Source organism: Carassius gibelio, chromosome B17 (assembly GCF_023724105.1).
Source record: "Carassius gibelio isolate Cgi1373 ecotype wild population from Czech Republic chromosome B17, carGib1.2-hapl.c, whole genome shotgun sequence".
Lineage (NCBI taxonomy): Eukaryota > Metazoa > Chordata > Actinopteri > Cypriniformes > Cyprinidae > Carassius > Carassius gibelio.
Genome location: NC_068412.1, coordinates 25,316,053 through 25,341,325, shown reverse-complemented (window position 1 = coordinate 25,341,325; position 25,273 = coordinate 25,316,053). Strand labels below are relative to the sequence as shown.

General features: G+C 36.3%; 1 protein-coding gene across 3 annotated transcripts in view; it reads left to right on the top strand.

Annotated features, from left to right (window-relative positions):
* The window catches only part of LOC127976509 (A-kinase anchor protein 6), a 121,366-nt gene that overhangs the window by 29,904 nt on the left and 66,189 nt on the right, over window positions 1-25,273 (top strand). For all 3 annotated transcript variants that reach the window (XM_052580964.1, XM_052580963.1, XM_052580962.1), the window contains exons 6-8: window positions 991-1,113; window positions 9,741-9,837; window positions 13,833-14,005. In XM_052580964.1, coding sequence (XP_052436924.1) covers window positions 991-1,113; window positions 9,741-9,837; window positions 13,833-14,005 — 393 coding nt within the window. The remainder of the gene's footprint in view (window positions 1-990; window positions 1,114-9,740; window positions 9,838-13,832; window positions 14,006-25,273) is intronic.

The window sequence follows — 25,273 nt, the reverse complement described above, 5'->3', positions numbered from 1 at the left end:
TCATATTACATTCAGATGGTTCATTAAAGACTTTATGAAATGGCATTTGATCCGTTTAGGTGTATGACATCAGAACATCAGAAGACTCTGATTCCAGCTCAGATCCTTGACATTCACCCTCTGGTTAACCAGAGACTTGATGGAATCGTTCACCTGAAAATGTCATTATTTACTCACCTTAATTTCATCCTTTTTCTTTTGTATGCAGGAGAAAAATGTCCAAACTGCTAATTTTTCATGCAGTGAAAATAAGTGCTGTTGAGCACCAAAAATAACACAACATTGCCACAAAATAATACTTTTTTAGACTTCTGTTAAGTTTTATGAAACATTTGAGATCTGCAACAGAGGAAGGAGATTTTCAGTGAATTACAACTTCAATTGTGGCCAGTTCCTCACACAAAGCTTTCACGTGTCTTCAGAAGATCTGACAGATAGCTATAGATACTGATAAAGACTCCTTTATGTGTTGTTTTGTCCTTTTTGAGGTAGAAAACACTCCATCTGCATTTTTGTTCGGAAGTTTGGACATGCTGTAAAATGTCTCCTTTTTGATGTATGGATGAAAGGCAGCTTTATAATGATACAGTTTTCATTTTTCAGCGAGCTGTTCCTCCAGTGTTTGTTTTAGCTAGTTCCAGCTGGTGGAATCTAGTGTTCCTTTGGTCCAGCAGGTGGCAGTATGTATACACCGAGCGCATTGAAAAAAAGCCATTGAGGCACATCAAGGGCAGCTTCTGTGTGACATTCCCTTAAGCATTGTGTGCTTCTGACAAATGCTTCGAAACTTTTATCAGTTTTATCAAACCTTATCAAAACATCTTGATTATTATTATTTTTTTTTCTGAGGTCCTGTTTGTTTTGTTGTGCTGTAACACATGGTGGTTTTGTTCAGATTTATATGTTTCAAGACTTTTGATGTCAAAGCAGTCACATTTGCTGTGTTTGACTGTGTTGATGTGTCTGTGTGTCGTGTGTTTGTTCTTGCAGGGTTTTGTCAGCAAACTGGATGAGTTCATCTGCTGGCTGAGAGACGCTCTCGAAACCACAGACAACTGGACACCACCCAGAGCTGATGTCCACAGCCTCAAACTCTACCTGGAAACTCACCTTGTGAGTAAACCTCTATCCGTCCATGTCCTTCAGTGTGTAAAATCTCACAGAAGTTAACAAATGAGCACATGATCAGAAGTGTTTCCTCTAGTGTTGTTCATACTGCTGGTTTTATTTCATTTTACAATCTTAAAGGAGGATTTTTGCTCAGATGTTGCTCTTTCGTAGTTTCATCATGTCTCTCAGTCATGTTTAATTTAAGTATCAACCTTTGTCTCCAGTGTTTCTTACACATTGTTTAGGAGGAATTGAAATGGGCACAAATGAGTTGATTGTTTATGTACAAAAAGATTTAGATCTATAAAATGATTGCAGATAGCAGCTCAGATGATTTGGTCTTGAAATGTATTAACACATATGTGACCCTGGACCACAAAACCAGTCTTAAGTCTCTGGGGTATATTTGTAGCACTAGCCAAAAAAACTTTGTATGGGCGAAAATTATTGATTTTTCTTTTATTGCAAAAATCATTAGGATATTAAGTGAAGATCATGTTCCATGAAGATATTTTGTGAATTTCCAAAATAGTTGTATCTTGTCCAAATACTATCCTATCATAACAAACCATACATCAATTGAAAGCATATTTATTCAGCTTTCAGATGAATGTCTCAGTTTTGCCACTTAAGGTTTTGTGGTCCAGAGTCACATTTATGTTTTATAGTAATAAATAGATCATTTATAATTGACTGTAGTTTTTTGGATAAATGATTGTGTGTGTGTGTGTGTGTGTGTGTGTATAAAATATAAATAATTTATAATAATTTTCATATTAAAGTAAATAATAAATATACATGTATAATTTAAAATTGTCATATATTTAAATAAATAATTTAAAATGTACTCTGAATGTCTTAAATTCCAAAATATATTTTTATGAATGTTAATATATATTACTATATGGTCAAAATTAAATAATAAATGTACATTAATTTATTTATAAATATGTATAATTTAACATGTTCATATATGGTGTTATATCATATTAAAATAAATAATTTAAAGTAAATTATACATTTCCTCTATTACAAAGTAAGAAAATGTAATTCATGAGTATAAATACATAAGATTATATTAAATATTATCCCAAAATATTTTAAATCAATGTGTATTATTTATAAATCTGTATAATTTATATTATATAGATAAATGTTAATGTTGTATTGAGATGGCCAGGTTTGTTTTCAAGAGAAACAACTGAGAAGTAGGAGAGGTTAAATCTCATTGCTGTCTAGGAAAACTAATTCAGGTATTAAAAAGATCTCATTTATGAGTTGTCCTTCCAAAGGGAGTGTGAAACCCTTACTAACCCGTATCAGAAGCGTATCATGTTTACCTCGTGCACCTGCGAGACGTGTTTGTTTATCCATCTGTCTGTGTGACCGGCCGTCTGTACCGCAGGAGGAAAATCACATTGTGTTTTATAGTGAAGGGGCTTCACTCATTTTTATTGATTCAGAGAGCGGGGTCACACACTCGCTGTCTCTCATCCAGCGTTCGGGGCTCTCAGGATGTGCTCACAGGTTTAATGTCTGGGCATTAAGTCCAGCTGGCAGGTGGGGAGCATGTGTGTGTTTGTGTTTGTGTCCGTGCGCATATATGTGTGTGTCTTTGAGCACGGATCTTTCCGGTACCCACAGGAGAGCTGCAAGGAGGATGCTTGCTGTTGCAGGGTAGGAAGAGAAGGAGAGAGAGAGAGAGAGAGAAAAGGAGTGGGCTTTCTTTATAAGGCATTGAGAGATTGTGAAATGAAACAGCTATTGATTGCACTGGGTGGCGGATCCAGGTCTCTGAATCACATTAACGACACACACACACACACACACGCCGGCCTCCATTGGCAAATGAGACACAGAAACAAGGGCCCCCAGTCACACAGATAGTGAGTTGTGCTCTTGCTCTCTAACATACACACAAACATTAAAGACATGCTTTATACATCAGCTTGTACATAAACCACAGTCTTTTACATTTGAGTGGAGACTGTTTAAAAAGGTTAATTGGAGTTTTGTGACCATGACTATTAGTTCATGTTATTAACATGCTGGAATGCTCCTATATGTTAACAAAACTACTGAAATATTTAGTACATTTATATATTTTTGTTTCACTTCCAGACAAAAATGGTCTAAAAATGTAACACTTACAAAATTGTCTAGTTAAATGGTATCTGGAAGTTTCTGTTTGCAATGACAAAGCCTTTTTATCCTGTTTTGTATTGGAATGTTAGTGTTGTCATCTAGCTAAATTCATTATTTTTAAATGTAGTGCTCCATAACTTGAATTTGCTGCCTAACTATTTTAAAAAGTGTAGTTTCTGTTTTGGAATTAGTTTTTGTCCATCTGAAAAAAATTTGAATGTTAACCCCACTGAACCAGCCCAAGGTTGTTTCCTGGTCTTGCATTTGCTTGTTTAAGATATTTTAGCTGGTTTCCCAGTCTGACCCATTGACCCATGTGCTCAAAACCACCAAACCACCAGCTTGGGAGCCAGCAAACATACCTTAGGCTTTTTAAAGCTGTTTATTTCACCAGTGCTAAGGAGTTCATAGCCAAAAAAGAAAAACAAAAAAACATGCATGAACTTCTAAATTTACTAAAAATGGTTACCATTTGAGCATCATCAGCATGCTACTTTAAACATACTAAACTAATGCAGATAGCATGTGATTTGTGAACCAGTATTGTTCTTAAACAAGCTTTTTGAAATGTATTTGTACATAACACATTTATGAATATAACATAATGACATTTTACTTTGGAAGAAATTTCTATGTTTTAAGTATAATATATTAAGGTATATATAAATACACACACACACACTTTTTTTTTAAAGATACATTAAAATATAGATATATTTATATATATATATATATATTTGTAAAAAAAATATTACATATCATTCACCCAAGGAATATCATATGACCATTTTTAAGTACAATTCTTTCATCACTTTCTCACTCTGTCATACTGAAAAGGAAAGAAGAAGAAAAAGATATGGAGTCAAAGAACGTTTTGAAGAACATTGATCTCTATAAACAGCCAACCCCCAAAAATTCCTGGGAAATTTTATAAAAAAAAAATCCTTGTGTTTTTCATATAGAAGAAAGAAAATCATGCAGGTTTGGAATGAAATGAGTAAGTAAATGATGACAAAATAATTTTTTGGGGGTGAACTGTCCCTTTAATAACAAGCACAGCACTCATGATCCAGGATAGACTGACAGGCCGTCCTCCTGTCCTCCAGACACCTCCTCACCCAGCAGCCTTCCCTCCGTTCTCTCTCTCTCTCTCTGATTTAGGATTAGGACAGAGGGAGGTTTGTGGTCCACTGGTTGCTGTGGCACATCTATTGATGTCAAGTAAGCGATAACCTGTCTGCCCTCACGTCTGATCCTAGCCAGAGCGGGGCGGCAGTCTGCTTGCACACAGACGCTTCACACGTCAAGAGCTAGCAGAACAAAGCATGTATCACCTCCCATGTGAAAATTCAACACAAATTCATAGCGTAATAGCAAACAAAACACGCCTGCTTTAAGAATCAACTTAAAATGTAGATTTCGGCTTTGTGCGCTCAAACTGTTTCTTTCATGAGCACATTGGTTTTTCTCTTTGAGCCTGGGTTTTTTAAGGTAAAGGTGATGATGAAATAGATGCAAGGGTATTTTTCACACCTTGAAACATGACAAGAATGTTTCTGTGTTGTTTTTGAGGTGTTTGGACATCCTCGTTTAATAAAACATGACGTGTGTTGCCTTATTGCTTATGCTCAACCTTGAAGTGGAGCTGCACGAATTGATAAAAAAAAAGAGTCTCTTAATAAGATTATGTGTTATTGATATCGCCTCAGTTATAGTTGATGAGATTGTCACAGCTCGCTTTTTATGCTGTGGAATACAGTATACGAGTGTCCTTGCCATTTGCACCAAAAATTGATATTACACCCTATTACCACAGCATTTTGTTGTAGCATAAATCAGTGATGGATATCTGTTTATTCTGCGTTTTTTTTCCCCCCTTCGGTTTGTTTACTCATTTTAAAGGCATTTAGCTCTGTAAAGGATATCAATTTCAGCCTGTATCCGAACTCATAAATAAGCTCTCCTCACTTTCTCTCGTGTCTGTCATGAGTGATAAATTCTCTCACCTGCTGATCCATCACCCGTCTCTTCCCGCTCGCGCTTTCTGATGGCACAAAGTTGAGAGAGAGAGAGTGTCGGCCCTCTCGCTCCGCTCTCAGACGGCCTCAGACACCAGACCATCCATTTAGTATGTGTGACGGCCATTTCTGTGCTTTCTTAGTCACTAAACTTAGGGCTTGTTTACTTGTACATGATTAGTGCTTTCTGGTGTTATTTTAAACATCAGACTGTTTGTTTAGTACACTGCCTGATAAAAACATTTGATATGCAAATGTGTACGGCTTCTAAAAACAACAAAATGTACTACATGTTTTCCGTCATTGATAGTTTGATAGTTTCTACTTAGCAACATCTCCCTTCAGGCTGTGGCCCATGTGTCTTTTTGCTGTCAAATCTTTACAGATTTTTTATAAAGAAGTTTTTGTTAGTAATATTTCAAAATGAACAGGACTGAAGCAGCTTAAGTTTACTTGATTATGCATACATTACAACTTAAAAAAAAATATTTTAGGAAAATCGTATTCAAATGTATCAAATATGATACTTGTCATTTGTTCATCATCATTTTATTGCATTGCATCACATGTTTTGCTGCCCACAGTAAAAGTGCAGAGCTTTGATCATAAAACTAAGCATTTAAATGTCATCTAAGACACTATTGGGAGACTGATTTTGGATGCATTTAATGTAAGTAGCATGTAGTCTGCCATATTGTTATGAAGATCTCTTTCATTTACAGTACAATTATTTTTTATTATTTTTATTATTTATTATTATACATTTTTTGGCAATATCAGCAACAAAATTGCATAGTTTGAACATATGAATCCTCCAGTAAAATGAGTGCAGTATTCTTATGTATCATTCTTATGTACCATAAAAGCCTGATATATATGTTACTCAACAAAAAACTACCACGCACATATCAGAATTTATAAAAAATAAACTAGCCGTAAATATGTGTGCACCAAAATTTTTTTAATACTCTCCTCCCATAACTTTTCTGCTGAAAAGAGAAACACTTACAAATGCATAATCAATAAAGTCAGGTGCAAAAATAACTGTCCAAGTCTTTGCTTGAGCAGGGTTTTGTGAATCTCAAAACTTTTGAATGTACGTAAAAAAACTTTTAGGATGAAACCTACACAACATTTTATTCATGAGACCCTGCTAACATTTGCCAAAATGTTCAGTATACAACCTGAGCGCACTGCATTGAATAATATATCCCATAATGCCATGGACTCTTTATTTCCCTTAAATTTCCAGAGTGACATTATTATTTTGTTTGATTTATATATATTTCAGTTAGTTGACAAGACAACATTTCTTATTTTTGGTTAGCTTAACTATTAAGTATTTATTATTGATATTACAAAAACTTAATAAAAAAAGGATAACTAATAAAAACTATGAAGACATAAAAATATAAACACAAAAAAATGAGTTTTTAATAACAGACAAAATATAAAAATAAAATAAAAAATATTAACAAAACCTATAATAGGTACTGAAATAATACTGATGCTGCCACAATAATAATTAATGTTATTATATATTTAAAAACAAGGGTTCTTTTGAGTTCGACTGAATTTTGAAAAGTCAAGTCACGCGTGTCAACAAACCAGAATTGCAATGTCAGACTCCAACAAGTCATGCTGTACATTATTCTACACACTATGAAAGTGAAAGAAAGTCGTGACATTTTTGTTAACCCATACTCTGAATTGGTGCTCTACATTTTACCCATCAAAGTGCACACACACAGCAGTGAGAAGTGAACACACCATGAACACACACCCAGAGCATTGGGCATCTATATTCAGCGCCCGGGGAGCAACTGGGCGTTCAGTGCCTTGCTCAAGGGCACTTCAGTCATGGGTATTGAGGGTGGAAGAGAGCACTGTTCATTCACTCCCTCCACCTACAACTCCTGCCAGCACCAAGACTCAAACCTGCGACCTTCGGGTAACTAGTCCAACTCTATCTATTAGGCCACAGCTGACCCTATGCTGTTGTACACTACACATTTAGAAAAAAAACATAGTCATCATAATCCATTCCGTTCAAACAGAAAACTGCGCTCAGAGTATACAGTGTGTAATGCAACATTAGTACGAGTAGAATGTTAGACTGCATGTATGAACAGACATTTGTGACAGCAAGCCAGATTGGAAACTCTTTACAGAAAATTGATGCATCTTTCTGTCAGGTCGGCTGTCAGACAGACAGGCAGGCCGGCAGACAGCTGAAGGTGAAAACGGGCCGTGGCGGCTCCAGCTGCCCTTCGTGCCACTGGTCAGATCAGAACGGTCGGTAATGGCGTGAAACAGGGCAGAGGGAGATCTGAGGAGATGAGAATCGAAGGTGAGGATGGCTCTAGGCGCCTCAAGCACAGGCCCCCTGTGGGAGCGCGGCCCACCGCCCCCCTCATTCCCACCCGTCAACCTCTGCACATCTTCAAAAGCACATCCCTCGCCGGCCCCCCTTTCCTCACGGACGCAGGATAATGCTCTCTACTCTTTGATTACACTTAGCAATTGGAGAGCCCTCCGTTCGAGAGCGCTGAGTATTATCAAAACCAATCAACATGAAAGTTTTTTTTCTCCCATCGGCTGCCGCACCCACTGGAGGGCGAGAGCAGGGGGGGGGGGTTTCGAGAGAAAAAAAGGTGAAATAGAGACATCAGAGTAAATGGGCAGCCTATTGGGAGACGTACACATGACTGAGAGTTGGAAAGCACCCGACTGATGGATGCTTTGAGCTGCTGAGCGCCATGCAGTGAATTGGGGGTTTAAGACAGAAATAGAAAGACAGGAGCACGGTTGCTCAGTCCCGAGGTCATTTTCTGGAGGGAGAAATGGCTTCAGTTTTATAACGTCATTTGAATATTAGTTTATGCCGCGGATGATGAATTAGAGGGACGGCTGTCGTTTGTTAATAATTCAGCAGCGCGGATGGCAGGATAGACTCGGACAAATACAGAGAGATGGGCTTCATTCCTCTGAGGATGTATGAATAATGCTCGTTTGAGATCAAGGAGTGTGTGAAGGGTGTTTAAAGGTTGTGTGTTGACAGGTGGGAGATTATATACATTCTTGCTGAAGCACATAAGCGTGTGACTTATGAGTGTTTGTTTCAATGGGATGAAACTGGACGATGAGTTCAAGAAAGCTGATTTCACATTGCCCGAGTCCTGTAGGAAAGAAACATGAGATCTCCTTAGTTGAAGAGCTCAAGTTTTCTTAAAAAGATCTCAACAGTCTCGATTCTCAAATCATGATCAGATCAATATTTCTCATCAATTTCTCTCATGATCAAATGATCTGAGCTGCTGTTCACAAGCATTTATAGATGTACATCTATAGGATCCAAAATAAAGTAAAAGCAGTAATATTCTGAAATATTAGTATAGTTTGAAATAACTATTTTCTATTTGAATCGATTAAAAAAAAAAATTATTCTTGTGATTCAAAGCTGAATTTTCAGCATCATTACTCCAGTCTTCAGCGTCACATGATCTTCAGAAATATTTTTTTAACAGCAACCTGTGAGCAATCAGATATACATTAAAACTGGTTTAGTGTGTCTCATTTCTTTTATTATTATTATTATTGTTAAGTCGAGAGCAAATTGAGAGTTTTTCTCCAGTTTCCTAAAGAGCTCTCAACAATATCAAAATGTGATCAGATAAATATTCTCATCTTGGTCTCTCATGATCCAATGATCTGAGCTGCTATCAACATTCCTTGTATTGCTCTATAGTATTGCTGCTTGTGAACTATTAACATTTGATTTGTTTTCACCTATATTTTTTCAAGCAAATTTAAGGAGAAATTAAATTTGTGTCTTAAGTTTATTATTAAATAAAACCATTATTATATTATATTATAAAAAAGCTACAAATTGAGCAATAATATATTCATTTTTCATTTGTTCCATTTAAAAAATCTAACATAAAATCACATTTAGCTCCTTACTTAATGTAATAGTTGTCTAGCAGAAAAATTAATAATCTTATTTTATTTCTTTAATTTATTTACTTGTCTTTTACTTCTGTTTTTTGTTCATGATATTTGAAAATATAATTTTTATTGAATATTTTATTGTTTCTAAGAAGTCTAAATGGGGGATTTTGAGGGGAAAATGTGCTTAATTTTCATGAAAACTATGCATATATATTAATATTCGCCTAAATAAGGTTTCACCTACTATATGCAAAATATATATATAAAAAAAATTTAATTTCTGGTAAATTTAAATCTTCATGTTTCTTTTTTTATATTATTATTATTTTTTTTTAATTAGATTCACCCATTATCTCTCTGGAGCAACGAAAGAGCAATAAAATCCTCCCGGCAGATGAGTCATGACGTTTTTTGTATGCATTTGTGTGTGAAGATGTTCTAATGGAAGATAAGAGGACAGAAACTAAGATTCTTCCTTTGCATTGACATCTTGCTTCTGTGTTCATGTGTCTGTAGAGCTTCAAACTCAATGTGGAGAGTCACAGCGCTCTGAAAGACGGTCTCCTGGAGGAGGGACAGCAGCTCCTGGAACTCATCACCTCCCACAAATCAGGTACGGTTCTGCCGAGCCACACATTTATTATTAATGTTTGTATTAACATAGTGACCTTCAGAATTTATAAATCCTCAAGAAACCGCTTCTGAAGCGCAGAGCGCACGCCTTTTCACATACATTACAAATGGCGCACGGCCTGCTGAATTGAGTTCTGGGATAAAGCGGAGAGATAGATGCGGCGGCCCGGCCATGTGCTTCCAAAGCCGTATATGAAGAGAGCGGGAATTAAGAACAGCAGGTTGAGGAGTCAGAGGCCATTGCAGACACTCGTTTCTCTACAATATCTGTGATTATTCACCTGAAGAGTCTCGCTGAGTGCTCGGCAAACGCACAAATCCTCTCAGCTGACCTCCCTGCTGGTGCTGTATGTTTCGTCTCCGCTGGGTAAAGCCGGCTACCATTAAATATGCAGATGGCTCTCAGAGGCAGGAGCGCTCTCTTATAATGCCCCGACAGCCCTGTCCTGTGGTGCCGCAGCGTGATGACAACTCCCTGCCAACTATTCAAACACAAACATGCACACTCGCACCTTTACTAACCTAGACGTCCATAGGGAGCTTCTTAAAGGGGCCACTTCTATACATTTTCCTCCTTTAGAGGAATGTCCACTTAAGGGACATTGGTTAAGTAACGTAAATACTGGGCATTTTGATTTTAAAGAGGACATATTCTGCAGTTTGAATGTACAAAAGCATCTGAATGATGCTTTTATAGTCAGCAAAAAATACAGTAAAATAACTATTTTCTATTTTCATATATGTGACCCTGGAGCACAAAACCAGTCTTATGTCACTGGGGTATATTTTTAGCACTAGCCAAAAAAACAAAGTATCTTCCATGAAGATATTTTGTAAATTTCCTACTGTTAATATATCAAAACTTATTTTTTGATTAGTAATATGCATTGCTAAGAATTTGGACAACTTTAAAGGTGATTTTCTCCTTTAAAGAAAATATTGTCCTATCCTAACAAACCATACATCAATGGAAATATTACTTATTCAGCATTCAGATGATGTATAAATCTCAATTTTGAAAAATTTACACTTAAAACTGTTTTTGTTGTCCAGGGTCACATATTTATTTTTATTTTATCATTTTTTTTTTTTACCTCAGAAACCATTGTGATTTTTATTCTGACAAAATCTTATTTTGTGCTCACAAAACATTTATTCCTATTATCAATGATGAAAACAGTTGCATGGTATTTTTGGGGGAAATATGTTCCTTAGATTTTTCATAAATAGAAAGTGTAAAGGAATAGCATTTATCGAAACGTAGTATTAGACGTAGATTAGTAACAATCTTTTCATCGGTTAATTTTTTATAAAAAAAAATAGAACAATTGTACAATTATGAAATATTATTGCATTTTAAAAGAACGGTTTGCCATTTTTATATATTTAAAATGCAATTGTGATGTAGAGCTGAATTTTCAGCATCATTACTCCAGTCTTCAGTGTCACATGATCCTTCAGAAATCATTCTAAAATCCTGATTTGCTGCTCAAGAAACATTTCTTATTATTATCAATATTGAAAAAGTTATTTTTTTTTTTAAACCATGATTTTTTTTTAAACCAGAGCATTTTTATGGCATAAAAGTATTTCGGAACATTATAAATGTCTTTACTGTGACTTTCAATCAGTTCAGTCATTCTTGAATACAAGTATTAATTTGAAAATAAATTAATAAACACATGAATAAATGCATAAAAAAGTACATAAGATAAATAATTACTGGATACTATTTAATGAAGTACATGTAACATAGAGAGGGCATCTGACAACATTGTAGCATATTAAGCTTAATGCACATAATAACGCATAAGACAGTATATAACGAATACTGCTACTTTCATATATGGGGCATATATGTGTATGCTGCTAATGTCAGCCAATGGGCAGAACACCCACTTAAACCCTACAGTGAGATGTTCCTGCTGGCCCGTCCCACACACACACATCCCCCTACAGTTGTTTTTAATGAGCCTTTAATGTGCTGTGATTTAACCATTTATCACGACTCACCCTTAATGATCCAACAGACGCATTTTGCTTTCTTCTTTCCCTCTTAAACTCAAACACATCACTAATAATAACGCTCGTGGCATTATCATAATCACCACCATCATCATCATCTAAATCATTAAAACCAACCTCTGGTAAAAAATAAAATATTGAACGAGTTAAATGATAATATCTTCCTCTATGCTGGCTAATCAACAGATGGGGGAAAAAACAAGGCGTTTGATTTTCTCGCTACTTGATGGTGGTGACCCGAGCCGGACCGCGCGTGTGTCTTCGCATCTGATGAGGACTCGAGCGTTCGGTTAATCCTTCAGTATTATGAGATGCTTCTAAATTCCAAACCCATCATGTGTCCACTGCATCGCGACCGGCCACAATCAGCATCTCCGTCTGCAAATCCTATTTGTTCAAAGTAATTAAAAAGCATAAATTAAGATAAATACGGTCGAGGCGGAAGTGGGGCTTCTGGAGTGTGACCCCGCATTGTGCCTGGATCAGGCCTCTCGTCGCAGCCCACGGCATTCTGTGATGAAAGCCACTGCTTGTACCTGTGGAGTGATGCCCGGCTGCTGAGTTGCTAAGATACAGGACAATGATGTTCAAGGTGGGAAGTTGGTAGGAGATTTGCTTGCAATTACTGAGCAGAAATTAAAGGGGAAACTTTTTAAATATGAGTTTGATTGTGGACACAAGATGAGATCTAATAGTCTGAAACCACTAGTGAAATGTTTCTATTTTTCATCTTTTCAAATGATTTTTTTTATCATTCTGAATTATATTATAGCATAAAAATGTAACGTATTTTCCGGACTATAAGTCACACTTTTTTTCATAGTTTGGCTGGTCCTGTGACTTATAGTCAGGTGCGACTTATTTGTCAAATTAATTTGACATGAACCAAGTGAAAACATTACCATCTCCAGCCACGAGAGGGCGCTCTGTGCTGCTCAGTTCTCCTGTAGCCTACACGGAACAACATTGAGCGCCCTCTAGCGGCTGTAGACAGTAATGTTTTCTCTTTGTTCTTGGTTCTAAATAAATGCGACTTATGTATGTTTTTTTCCTCGTCATGACGTATTTTTGGACTGATGCGACTTATACTTAGATTAGGTGCGACTTATAGTCTGAAAAATACGGTAAGTGGTTTTTCTCATGCTTGGACGTTGTGTTTTGTTTTTTATTCATCCCACATGCTCCAGTTTCTCTCTTCCTTGATTGTGTCATCATGTTCACCTGTGTCTAGTTCACCGTCCTCATTGACCTGTGTATATATATATATATATATATATTAATACCTTCGTAATCATCGGGAAGAAGGAGGCGGGAACCGGCAGACAATCAAAACATTTTAATAATTCAAAAATAAACACAAAACAGCGCACCAGCCCCTCACGGACGACTGGTGCGCGCAAATAAAAGCCAAAACATAAAATATGGTCCAGGCCTGGTCCTCTCTAGTCCTTCAGTATAGTCGCTCCAGTTTTATATCCTTCCATCTCCTACGTGGGACTCGATACTGGCGGTGGGGCGCAGGTGCAGCTCATCTCCAATCACTACACCTGGCCTCACTCCTCGTTCCCACGCCTCTCGGCCCCGCCCCACTCGCCACAATATATAATATTGTATTTCAGTTCATTTATTTTATTTTAATTTATTTCAAGTAATGAAAATGAATGTACAACATTTATGGTACGCCTATATACTAAAGATTTTTTTTTTGTACCATATATGACTGTTTTGTTTTATCTATATGAGTGTCGTTTGTATTAGTTAATAGTTTCTTATTTGTATGTAGCTAATGCTTAAATGAAGTATGTAGTATATTTTGTTGCAGGAACATGCCTTTGTTTGAGTTCACAGTCACCTCTTTTTCAGGTTTTTGGATTCCAGAACTTTAGCTGCTACACCACTGCATTTATAATGTGTGTCGGTGTTACCGTGTGCCTTATTTTGTACACACAGGACTGCGGGACATGCTCCACATGATATCCCACCAGTGGCAGGAACTGCAGAGACAGATCCGCCGTCAGCACAACTGGATGCTGCGCACGCTGGACGCCATCAAATCCCACATCCTGTCCGGCGAGAGGGACGAGGAGGAGCGGGAAACTCACAGTCATCACGACAGCCCCAAGGTAAAGTCGAACGTGACACCCGTTAGCAGCCCGTATCCACTGCCTGAATGGTTCCATCTGTCTGCGGCTCTCAGTTCCTCTCTGGTAGCCCACGGCCGTGCTCTGCTCGATCAGCAAAATAAACAAACCGGGTGGAGGAGCGCCGCAGATTTCCATAAGAAACGGCTCCAGGAAAGGCTCTTCAGTGAGACATTCTTTTCAGGGAGGAAACAGGGAGGGGACACGCCATCGGCGTGATGCGAATGAAAATTTTCTGTCCCTAAATAAGCTATTTGATAGGTTGCACAAACACACACACACATACATACAATTATGCTTTGGAGGCAATGCGCCAGACTCAATTTATACTTCACACTTAATGTGTAATTGCAGACATAGTTATTTGGGAGACCAATTTCTCATTGTTTAATTGTCAATTGTGATTGGGTAATTGCACTCCAATTAGGTGGCGTGTTTGTGTGCCGGGCCCTGAGAGCGAGGCCTGGTGGGAACAGCGAGGCGTGTTTGTGTTTCTGCGTGGCGTGCGCAACAACAGCAGATTTAGGAACAGCAGGATCTTGGCTGGATTTCCCCCAGGAGCCTCAGCATCGACAGGGCGCAATCTCCCGCTCTCCTCTCCTCCGTAATCTCTTCTGCTTCATCTGCAGAATACAGGAACACTAGGACCTCTCTCAGTCGCCTAATATTTTTTTCTCTTGCTCTCTCTTCAGTGTTCTCCTCTCTGCTTCAGCTGCTCAAACAGTATGTGGTTATGTTCAGATTAGCATACTAACATAACCTACTGTTTCAGCTGTAAAATACCCAGATGTTCTCTGCATTTACCAAAATGTGCAGTATGAACCATTATTGGAATATATTGATTTTCACTCTATGAATTTACACAAATTTAGTTAAATATGCGAGATAATCTATAGCAGTGGTTAAAATGGTGTACTAGCATAGTGTGTGATGAAAACTACTTTCTATATTCATAAAAATCTAAAATGTGAAAAAACGGTAACACTTTACAGTAACAGTTTACAATTACAATTTTTATTGTAATTTTATATAAATCTTTATTTATCCTTGTTAGAATTAGTTAATAAAAATACAGCTGTTCAATGTAAAACATTTAGATTTTAATAAATGAATTGGTAAATGTTGAAATTAACAGTAACTAAGATTTTTAATGCATTTAACAGTATTTTCAGTAAATAAAAATAAAATAAAATAATTTTTCATTGTTAGTTAATTTCATTTGTTAACTTGTGAAACCTTATTGTTACCAAAAACTCTTTTAAAAAGCCATATAAATAAATTTTTACACACACAAAAAAATTAAATTTAAATTTAATATGAATTTTGTTTCGAAAAATGACAACTGAATGGCACTTGTTAAATTAAACTTGACATAGTTAGGTCATGTTATAAAGTATTCAAATACTTTTTGTTTAAATGGTCTATTTCACTCACAATTTTCAGCATTTTGTACGGTATACTTGGAATAGGGGTGTACTGCTTGCTGCATACTACAGAAAGATATTTACGTAAACAACCTACTTTTTAAACTAAAAAAAAAAAAGTTTAACAAAGTAGTATGTAAAATTTTCACATGAGCTCACTGTCAGTGAGTAGTGTCAAGTTATCATCGCAAAAACTATTATTCCTATATACTCATGGGCATTTTAAATCAAATTTTGTGTGCAAATATAACTTTTTGAGTAAAGTAAGTTGAAGGTCGGTACTGCTTGTTGTTCCTCGGTCGTGTTTGAGTTGGAAGGTCAAGTTGAGTCCATTGCATTGTGGGATAAAGTAGTTTTCATTTGCGCATTTCGGCAAATTTAGCAGTTCATTCCGTGCATACAGAAAACTTGCCTTCTTCATTACTACTCTTTTTGTAAATCAGTAGGTGGTATGGTATTCTGAACATAACTAATGTGAACAAGGTCTGACTTATTTCCAGTTTGTGGGCACCAACATAAATAATCGGAGTGCTTTTAAATTGTTTTGTTGCAATTAGAAATCACCACAATCAGTGTGATCAGTCAGCGTTGACAGCCATTAGCCGGTTGGTTACAGCAAATTAAGAGAGAGAGGGGTGAGTGATTCATTATCTGAGAGCTGTTAATGATGATCGGATGCATCGCCTAATTAGAGACAGGCCAGAGGATTGTGGGAAGGTCACACAAGGAGCCACAAATCTCTCTCTGTCTGAATCAGGGCAGGGGTTGTGAATAAGGGTCTGTATGGGACCTTGAGCCTGATTCACACCCTCTGTGACGCAGGTATTACTGGAGGTGATTTCAACATGGCCACAGTTATTTTAGTTTACTTGATATTCTGTGTAATGGAATTGTTGCATACATTACAGCTCAAAAGTTTGGGGTCCGTACGGTTTAAAAATAGGTAAGTGCTTTTAAGCAACAATGCATTAAATTGATCAAAAGTGACAGTACATTTTATAATGTTACAAAAAATATTAATTAACTTTAATTTTGTTCTTTTGAATTTACCATTCATCAAAAAATCCTGAATAGCATCATGTAATATTTTAGTTTAGTATGTTTTTTTTTTGAGCAGCAAATCACACGTTAGAAGTTAGATGTTAAAGTTTCTCTGTTTAACTTTACTGAAGGATACAGTGTGCTTTCAAGCCGGTCAAATACTCAAACAAATGCTTTAAAAAGCCTGTCTCGGGTCACCACACGGCCCATAGATTCATCTTAATGGAGGTTCAGGGAATTCATATCACTTTCAGACCCGCGTTTCACTGACTAAACAATATTTGGAAAGTGCTGTCAAGGCGCTCTTTTCAATGACAAGCCCCCCTCTTTGCTATTAATTCCTAATGCTTCTCCACAACAGGTGTCGTTTGTGGTCATTAATTTGCTTTGGTTAAAAAACGGCTCACAAATGAGCAATGCGCGCCGTCAGAGGAGTAATATATACCGCCTCGCCCAGACACTAAGTCTGTCCCTAGAATGCCATTAAGGTGTGTACAAAGCAGGCCACGTCTCTCTCGACAGCCATAACGGTTTGTTATTATAGCTGCAAACATATGCTCGCACCCACGTCTTGCCGTCGCATTGTGCCGTCTGAATTATTTTCTCAAGACCATAAAGTTTTAACATGGCTGGATGCTGGTCAAATGGCAATCCCGAGGGAATCCTGTCTAGTTTAGTTATTCGCCTCTAATTAAACTGTAGGGGAAACATCACACAGACAAAGAGGCAATCGTTAACAGCATGAAGCACCAACAATCCACTCTCAATAACATGGTTCTTAGATGAGAAAATTGTCACGCTTAAATCCGCCTGCTAGACGTAGACGCTCATATCTGCACCAGTGTATACCGCAGTGAGGTGCACGTGACTTTGTTTAAATCGGATAAATGTCACAAGACGCGAGGAGAGGATAGACAGCAGGTGGACTTCTTATGTCCTACATATGTGTGGGGATTCATGAGTAATATTTGCTATGTGTTGACCAGGTGTGTGTGGTGAAGAGTTCATTTGTGCTGTGACAACCGCTTCAGGAATTCTCTGATCCCATGTCAGGCTTGACACATGTTAGGTCTTTTCTTAAGCAGATTGATCCACCTATAGAAAGGGATTTTGTGCACCCGCTGCCCAACTATTACTTCTGACTAGTTCTTATTTTGGAATGAAATATGTGAGCACTAACCCTGCTTTACCAGTGATATCCAGTTATTTAGATTAAACCGTCAAAGACCAGTGGGATTGAGAATGTAAATAAAGCAATGGTGTTTTTGTAGTGAAATTATGCTCTTTTTTCCATTTTAGTGCACAAGTTGTTCTAACATTTAAGCTGTGTATTTATGCTATTTTTCAGTCAACTATAAAAACAGAATTAGACCCATGTTATATGGACCAAAAAGTGTACATTCACACTGTACCAGCACTGTAAAAAATAAAACCTCTCCAACTCCAACATTTCTAGTAACTGGTTGCATCTAAATTTTTTAAAGGGTCTAATTGAATTTATAAAATGAAATTCACAATAATTCAGTTTTGCCAATTTAAAAATGTAGATGAGAAAAATAGAATAAAAAATAATACAAATAGAAAAATTGTCAGATTTTTTTTTACAGTGAGGCCATGAAAGTGGCCATTTCTTATTGATGTTTTCTACATGTGATTGGCTGCCAACCATATTATTATTTTATATCATTTTAATTTATTTGTTAAATTTTTTTAGGCTTTAAAATTGGACTCAGATCTCTTATATGACTTATTGGGCTGTAAAGTATTTTTTATTGTTATTTATTTAATTTTGTGTCTTTTAAATATTTTCAATGTTTTATTTTCATTTTGAATTTTTTAATTGTAAGACTTTGAATTAACATTCTCTCCATAAAAATGTGATCATATTTTACCATCTATTTTACTTGTGAAATTTTATTTTTTTCAAATATACTGTATATATATATATATATATATATATATATATATATATATATATATATATATATATATATATATATATATATATATATATATTTATTTATTTATTTTTTCCTAATTCTTTCACTTAGGACAAATTAGCGTGAGATTGCAATTACAAAACAGCGCCGATGGGCATAGAAATTTTTGCGGGTGATTCACTAACAATGTGCAAACTAAAGAACACAGACACAACATCTCATTTACATATCAACAAACGCAATATACCAAGCACAGCAATTTACCGTAGTCACAAAGAATAAATAAATAAAGAAACCACAATACATTCGAAAGAACTGGAGGCCAAAAAACGAAAGTTTTCCAGAACTTTCATTTTTCACGCAATACCAGCTTTTTAAATAAAGCTGGTATTACGTGACTTTTAGTTGATGGTTCAAGGTCATCTTTTATTTCCTGAAGCATGATGGCTTGGCAAATGATTTTTTCTGATAATATGTTCTTCTGGCATTACAAATAAATTAATATGTGTGGAAAAAACCCTCTCTCTTTTACCACACACTCTCTGCTCTCTGAGGTGGTGCAAAAGCCAGTAATTTGTAAATCAGTAAAACGCGTTGCGTGATTCATTTTAATACTCTCCTCCCATTAATTTTGCATCTGAAAGGGAAACTCCTACAAGTGCATATTCAATAAATTCAGGTGAAAAAATAACTGTGTCCACGCCTTTTCATCACCAATTCGTCACTGCGCATCTTTAATAAAACCTGACAGTATAATTTTAACGGCAAAAGTTTGCGCCAACGTAAGCTGTTAATAAAACTGGCCCTTAGGCTGTAAAAGTGGACTTGGATTTTTTTTTTTTCAATGCATTTAGCTTTTATCTATTTATTTATTTTTGTAAACTTATTTATTAGAGAACATTTATAGAGTAACATAGTAGTATATTCCTCTCATTATGTTTTCACTTTGATGACAGACTAAAAGGCATTTAAACCCCCAAGCTCTTATTTCTGCTTAAAACTGAAAGACGCTTCTTATCTGGCATGCTTTGCGTTCACAATGCACATTCATAGTCGACTGAATTAGCAGCCTCTCGAGCTGCTCTAAATTCGGTTTACTTTAAAGGAGTCGGAGTTAATTTGGAGTCTTGCGAAGCTCACTCAGACACCTTAAACGAACCAAGTGTGAAAACAGCCTGAAAGTCCCTGCCCCTGATTAGACCATGTTATTTCTCACTAGCCAGTCTAATCCTGTAACCAAGCTTGTAAAAATGGCCCTGGGGTTAACAACCGAGCTGCGCTGCTTTAACATTTGCTCATATTTTTTGGGGTCAGAATTTCCACACGCTTCCCCTTTACCGGTTTATCGACTTGTTGGGGACCTCCTCCATGGCCCGGAGAGTTTGCAGTATCTGTGTCCCTCTCGCAGCGGCCGGGAAGAGTGTAGTCCCTGCCAGCTGTCTGTGGCATATTCCTCCGCTGTTATATGTATGTATGTATAAGGCAGGCAGGACTCTTATCGGAGACTCCTTAGAGACAGCTTGTCTGCCCCGGGGCGGTTATTTCACCCCTTGCTCTGCGCTGAGCGCGGCACAGTGAGGAGGAGGGGGAGAAGGAGGGCCTGGGTTCTGTTCGCTGGCATGTGTTTAAAGCAGCCATGCCACACTACGCCACCCAGCCATGCATATGGAGCAGTCTTAGGTATATCAAAGTCACCATGCTTAAAAAGTGACCCGGGGTTATTGCTGGTGAAAATAAAATTACAAGAGGTGGCTGCCGAAGTTTTGGAGGAGAGCGGCCCGGACACCTCTGTGTTAGAAGTGCAGACTTTAAATGTAGGGTTCACTCCAAATGTGACGTTAGTTTAGAAATTGGGAATTTAAATTGGACTTCTTAATGTTTGATGTATATTTAGCCGCAGTGTGACAGAGTTATAAGTTTGACGTGGTGTAAATTGAGATTTTTAGGGTGTAAGGCAAGTTCGGGTTAGTTAGTTTTTCCTCTTAGTAATTCCTCCTATAATATTCAAAAAAGAAAGCCCGAGGGTGTATAGTCATAAGATGCACACTGTTACTAATGTTGTCTAAAGATTAGAAGATTAACTATGATGTTACAATAATATAATATACATTTATTTTTATTATAGTTTTTAGTTATTCATTATTTGTTCACTTTGATGGAAGTTTAAAAAAGGCATTTAAACCCCCAAGCTCTTATTTTCCGCTTAAATCTGAAAGATCATCTTTGAGTCCACCCGAGACTCATGAGAGCTTGTTTAACAGAACTTCTGTTCATTTCAAAAGACTTAATATTCATCCAACCCCTTCTGAAAAAATGTTTATCAATTTCTACAAGAGAAATGAAAAATAATCAAGGCCCCAAATAGGTAGTCATTTATTCCAGGTCTCTCTGCTGATATTAGCATGCAAAATCACTCGAGCTGTAATTTATAAAGTGACTTAAAATTGACATACCTCTTTAAATGTTTTTCTCTCTCTCTCTCTCTCTTTCTTTAGCCAGCGGCACTTTGACAATTGAAATGAATGTTTTATGAAAAAATTAATAGCGCCTAGTTTTTGCAGACAGTTTCAAATATTTAATCACACAAATGATATGAATTAATATGCAGACAAGATTTAATTCATATTAATTTTTTCTTCCAAATGAGATGTACGAGCAACGTGTTTTGCAATGAATATTGGTAGCATGACTTGCATAAGTGGCTGTGTGAAATGTGCACCTCATAACTGCCTTTGTTGAGCGTCCGTCTTTTTCCTGTCGTTCCTAATTTCAGAGTTCTCCGCGAGATGCACTGGAATATTGTAATTTCTGGTTTTATGAAGGATGCATGGAGACTTGAGGTTTTCCAATCAGCCGTAGACATGTATGAAGTCGTAAACCCCCGGCCCGTGCTGAAACACTCCTCTAGTGTGACTTAATTTGTTTTCTTTTTTCATCCCTTGTCCTTTGGCTATATACCGTGCCTGAGAAAGTCTGGAATATAAACCAGATTGTATTATTTTTTCATTTGTATTCTGCATTCCGCACTTGGCAATCGGATCAAAGATTACCCAACTTGCTTTGGAAATAAAGCAACGAGGATCACTTTAGGCCGTAATTATTGGAATCGGGGATTTTTTCTGAAGAAGGCACAGTGCAGAGGGATGGGACGCGCTGTCATTTCCTGTGCAGTCTGGACCGCACCACTCCTGATGTTTAGTCATCTCTGTCAATCAGAATCAGATTAAGACTGATCTGATAAACGTGCTGGGGTATTTTGATGAGGCTCTTGAAATGCATTTTTTTTCTCTAACATACACTCTTAAAAATAAATGTTCCAGAAGGGGGTTTCTTAGCGATGCACACGGTAAAAAAAAGAAAGATAAAGAAAAAAAGTGTCACATTTACGGTAACAATCAGCAGCTGTGGTTGCCAGAACTTTACAGTAATAATGTTATGTATTATAGCTATAGCTGTATATTATAATGTAATATATTGCTTTTCTACAAGCTAAGGAGATAAATATTAATATACTGTATAGAAATTCATGCACATAAACACAGAACACCATTGTGGAAACACACAACATAAAAACCTTAATTTAACAACAATTTTACATAAAATTATTAAATTATAAAAATAACTTCAAATCTAAACTAAGAAGAAAGATGTGAAGTGTCAAACTGGCAATACTGGGAATGTCAATTTATGTTTTTTCACTGTAAATGATACAAACTCTAACTCTAAACAGTAAGGACTAATTAACAGGTTTCCACCATCGCCAGTCAAATCACAAGTGTTTTTCATAAAACCATTTTTAGTTCCCCAAAGAACCTTTTTAGAACCTTTAAGAACATTTTAATGATCTAAATAACCTTTCAGAACTTTTCAATGGATGTTTAAGGTTTTCCTGGAGCCATAAATGCCAATAAAGAACTTTTATTTTTAAGATTGTACTTAACATTATAATGTACCATTTTGGAAACATCATTATTCTGAGGAAAATGTAAATGGTGCTCGTTCCTGCAAAAACTATAATAATGTCGATACATTGTCAAAGCATGGTCTTTCAGTGTAAGTCTATAGAAACTTTTCGCATTTAACATAATCTTTTATCACTTTTATCAGAATTGCCTTTATTTACAGATTTCTACATGTTTTCCATTTTGTATAAATGCTCACAGTCAGATCGCTATAGGACTGAGGGTCTTGCTGTGTTTAAAATGAGCTTGATTTGAATCTTCAGACATCGACTGAGGAACGTGTTGGAAAAATGGACATTAATAATTGCATGGCTCTTTATTCTCAGTTCTCTCTCTCTCTCTCTCTCTGAAGCGAGCACTTAGCCTTCAGTCACTGCGGAATAATTGTCAATGAATATTTAACAAGCCTTCAGTAGGACGGATAGGCATCTGAGAGGCATCAACGCACTCTCTGTATTATTAATATTGGAAATGCTATAGACACACTGTAGTCAGTGGAGCAGAGTGCATACTGGATTAGCAACTGAAAATGATACAGATGTGAATAAACCAACTCCACCACCAACCCTGCTTCCTGCAGCTCTGCAGAGAACAAGTCGAATTTGATTTGCGTAATTTGTATGGGCTGAATCTCACAAGACCAGAAGAGTCAAGAAGGAGTCCAGAAACCAAAAGAAAGAAGGAATATTTTGCATGGTGAAAATAATGGTTGGATTGACTGTGCAAGCTATAATTTTTTTTCTTTCGATTTGGGGATGGAAATACTTTTAAATATAAGTACAGTACAGTTTTTGCAAAATATAGTTTCTATATTTAGGATCATTTCAGCCAAACACTTATAAAAAAATATAAGCCTCATTTTCTTTAAGTGAAACACAATTTGTTAATTTTTCTTTAGATTTTGGGTCCAAAATATTTACATGCCATTTTCTTTATGCAAAATAATGTTTATTTTTATTACACTGTTGTTGTTTTCTTTAGAAGTGAACACGATTTTAAAATATAAATATAATTTTTACACAAAATATACATTTATAATATATTAAATAAAAAGTGGAAAAAATAAGCTTCGCTTTGTTCATGCAAAATCAAATTAATTTTCTCTTGTTTTGGGGTGAAGAAGTTCCTATATAAAAAAGTATAGTCCTAAATAGAAATAATTTTAATGCAAAGCATAATTGTTTATATTTTCTATCTTTTTATTTTTTGTTTCAAAAAAAAAAAAAAATATATATATATATATATATATATATATATATATATATATGTTAGCCTCATTTCCTCATGAAAAATATTATTTTATTTATTCTTTTGATTTTAGGTAAGAATGATCCAAAGTATTTACACATTTTCTTCATACTAATTCTTCATACTAATTTTTTTATGGGTGAAAATATTTAAAATATGAGTGAAATATTTATGCAAAATGTGATATTTTAAGGACCATTTCCTCCCCAAAGTAAAAGTAAAAATAAGCTGATTTTCTTTATGTAAAATATTATTTTCTGATGAATTTTGGGATGAAATTGAGCTGGACTTGTTTTTCCAAGATCACCCCCATAGGGCTGGTGATTTTAATATGTGATTTTTATTTATTTATTTTCACTGATGCTTTCGGAACCCTGTTTTTATTTGACATGTTCTGCCTTTCTCTTTGTCTCAATCAGTAATGCTTATGGCCGATCTGGTAAACATAAACCTGTCTGCCATGCGATGAAATACGGTGTGCTGGAATTACCTTATCACGAGCGCACATTTAAGCATGCCTCTCAGGTGAGACGCACGGAAACACATCTCACCATTTTCTCTGAGTCTTTGATGACTGTCAGAAGAACTTCATGTTCTCCACTCTCTCCCTCCCCTGTCTTGAAGTGATATAAAATTCTAATGTCTGCCCTCTGGATCTCTTTCTCCTGAAATCTGGCCAAAGCACTGAAGGTATGCGAGCTCGGTGACATGCATGAGAAGGAAAACAGGAAGATGAGGTGAAGGCAGAAAGCCTCACTCATGAAATATATTCCAGTGAAGGAGAAAAAAAGAAAGAAGACATAAAATGCATAGGCTTTACTTTGGTATCCGTATGTATATTTAATAGTTGTAGCACACTGCTATAAGCGCTTTGTTCTTTGCATTTGCATGCACTGATGAGCCATAATGATTCCCCTCAGCATTCACCACAGACGGTGACAGATGCTTAGAATTGTAAAACTTTGTATTATCCAGAATCAGAAAATAAAGGTACTTCAGTGGTCCTTAGGTACAGCAGAGAACCTTCGCTTTATCAAGAACCATTTTCACTTCTTTTTAGATCAGAAATAATCTAGGTGTCACTTTAAAGAGCTTAGAAATCTGAGCCGAAGAACCTTTAGAGTACAAGAACATTGTTTTTTTTTCTTCTAGTTTTTAATATTTTATACTCCATTGTTTCTTAGTGAATTCATCTTGTTTGAAAAGTGTTAAGGTTTTCTACAAGACAGTGATACTGATTAAAACTGGCTTTCTTTCTTTTTTTTTGGCAGTGTAGCTTCTGTTGATTGTTTCTGCACAAAAATGTGCCATTGACAAATGTGAAGTTGCAAACAGGGACACATATAAATCTTCATCATCTTTGACAACAGGTGAAAAGTGTCACATTCTGACTGAAACAAACTGCTTCCTCCTGACATGTCTCATGTGGCCTTGAGTTAAAGACACGGGCTGACAGATCGATTGCAAAGTGTGTGTACATGCTTGTACTGTATATGCTTTAACTTTTAGCATTAAATGGCAAATGCAATTTTTTTAAGAGGGCTTGAGTTTCCGTTAAGGCTTAAAATTCAACAAAGTAAGTTGAAACAAAAGGTTGCAGGATCTCAGTCTTAATTTCATCCAGGAATAACGCCA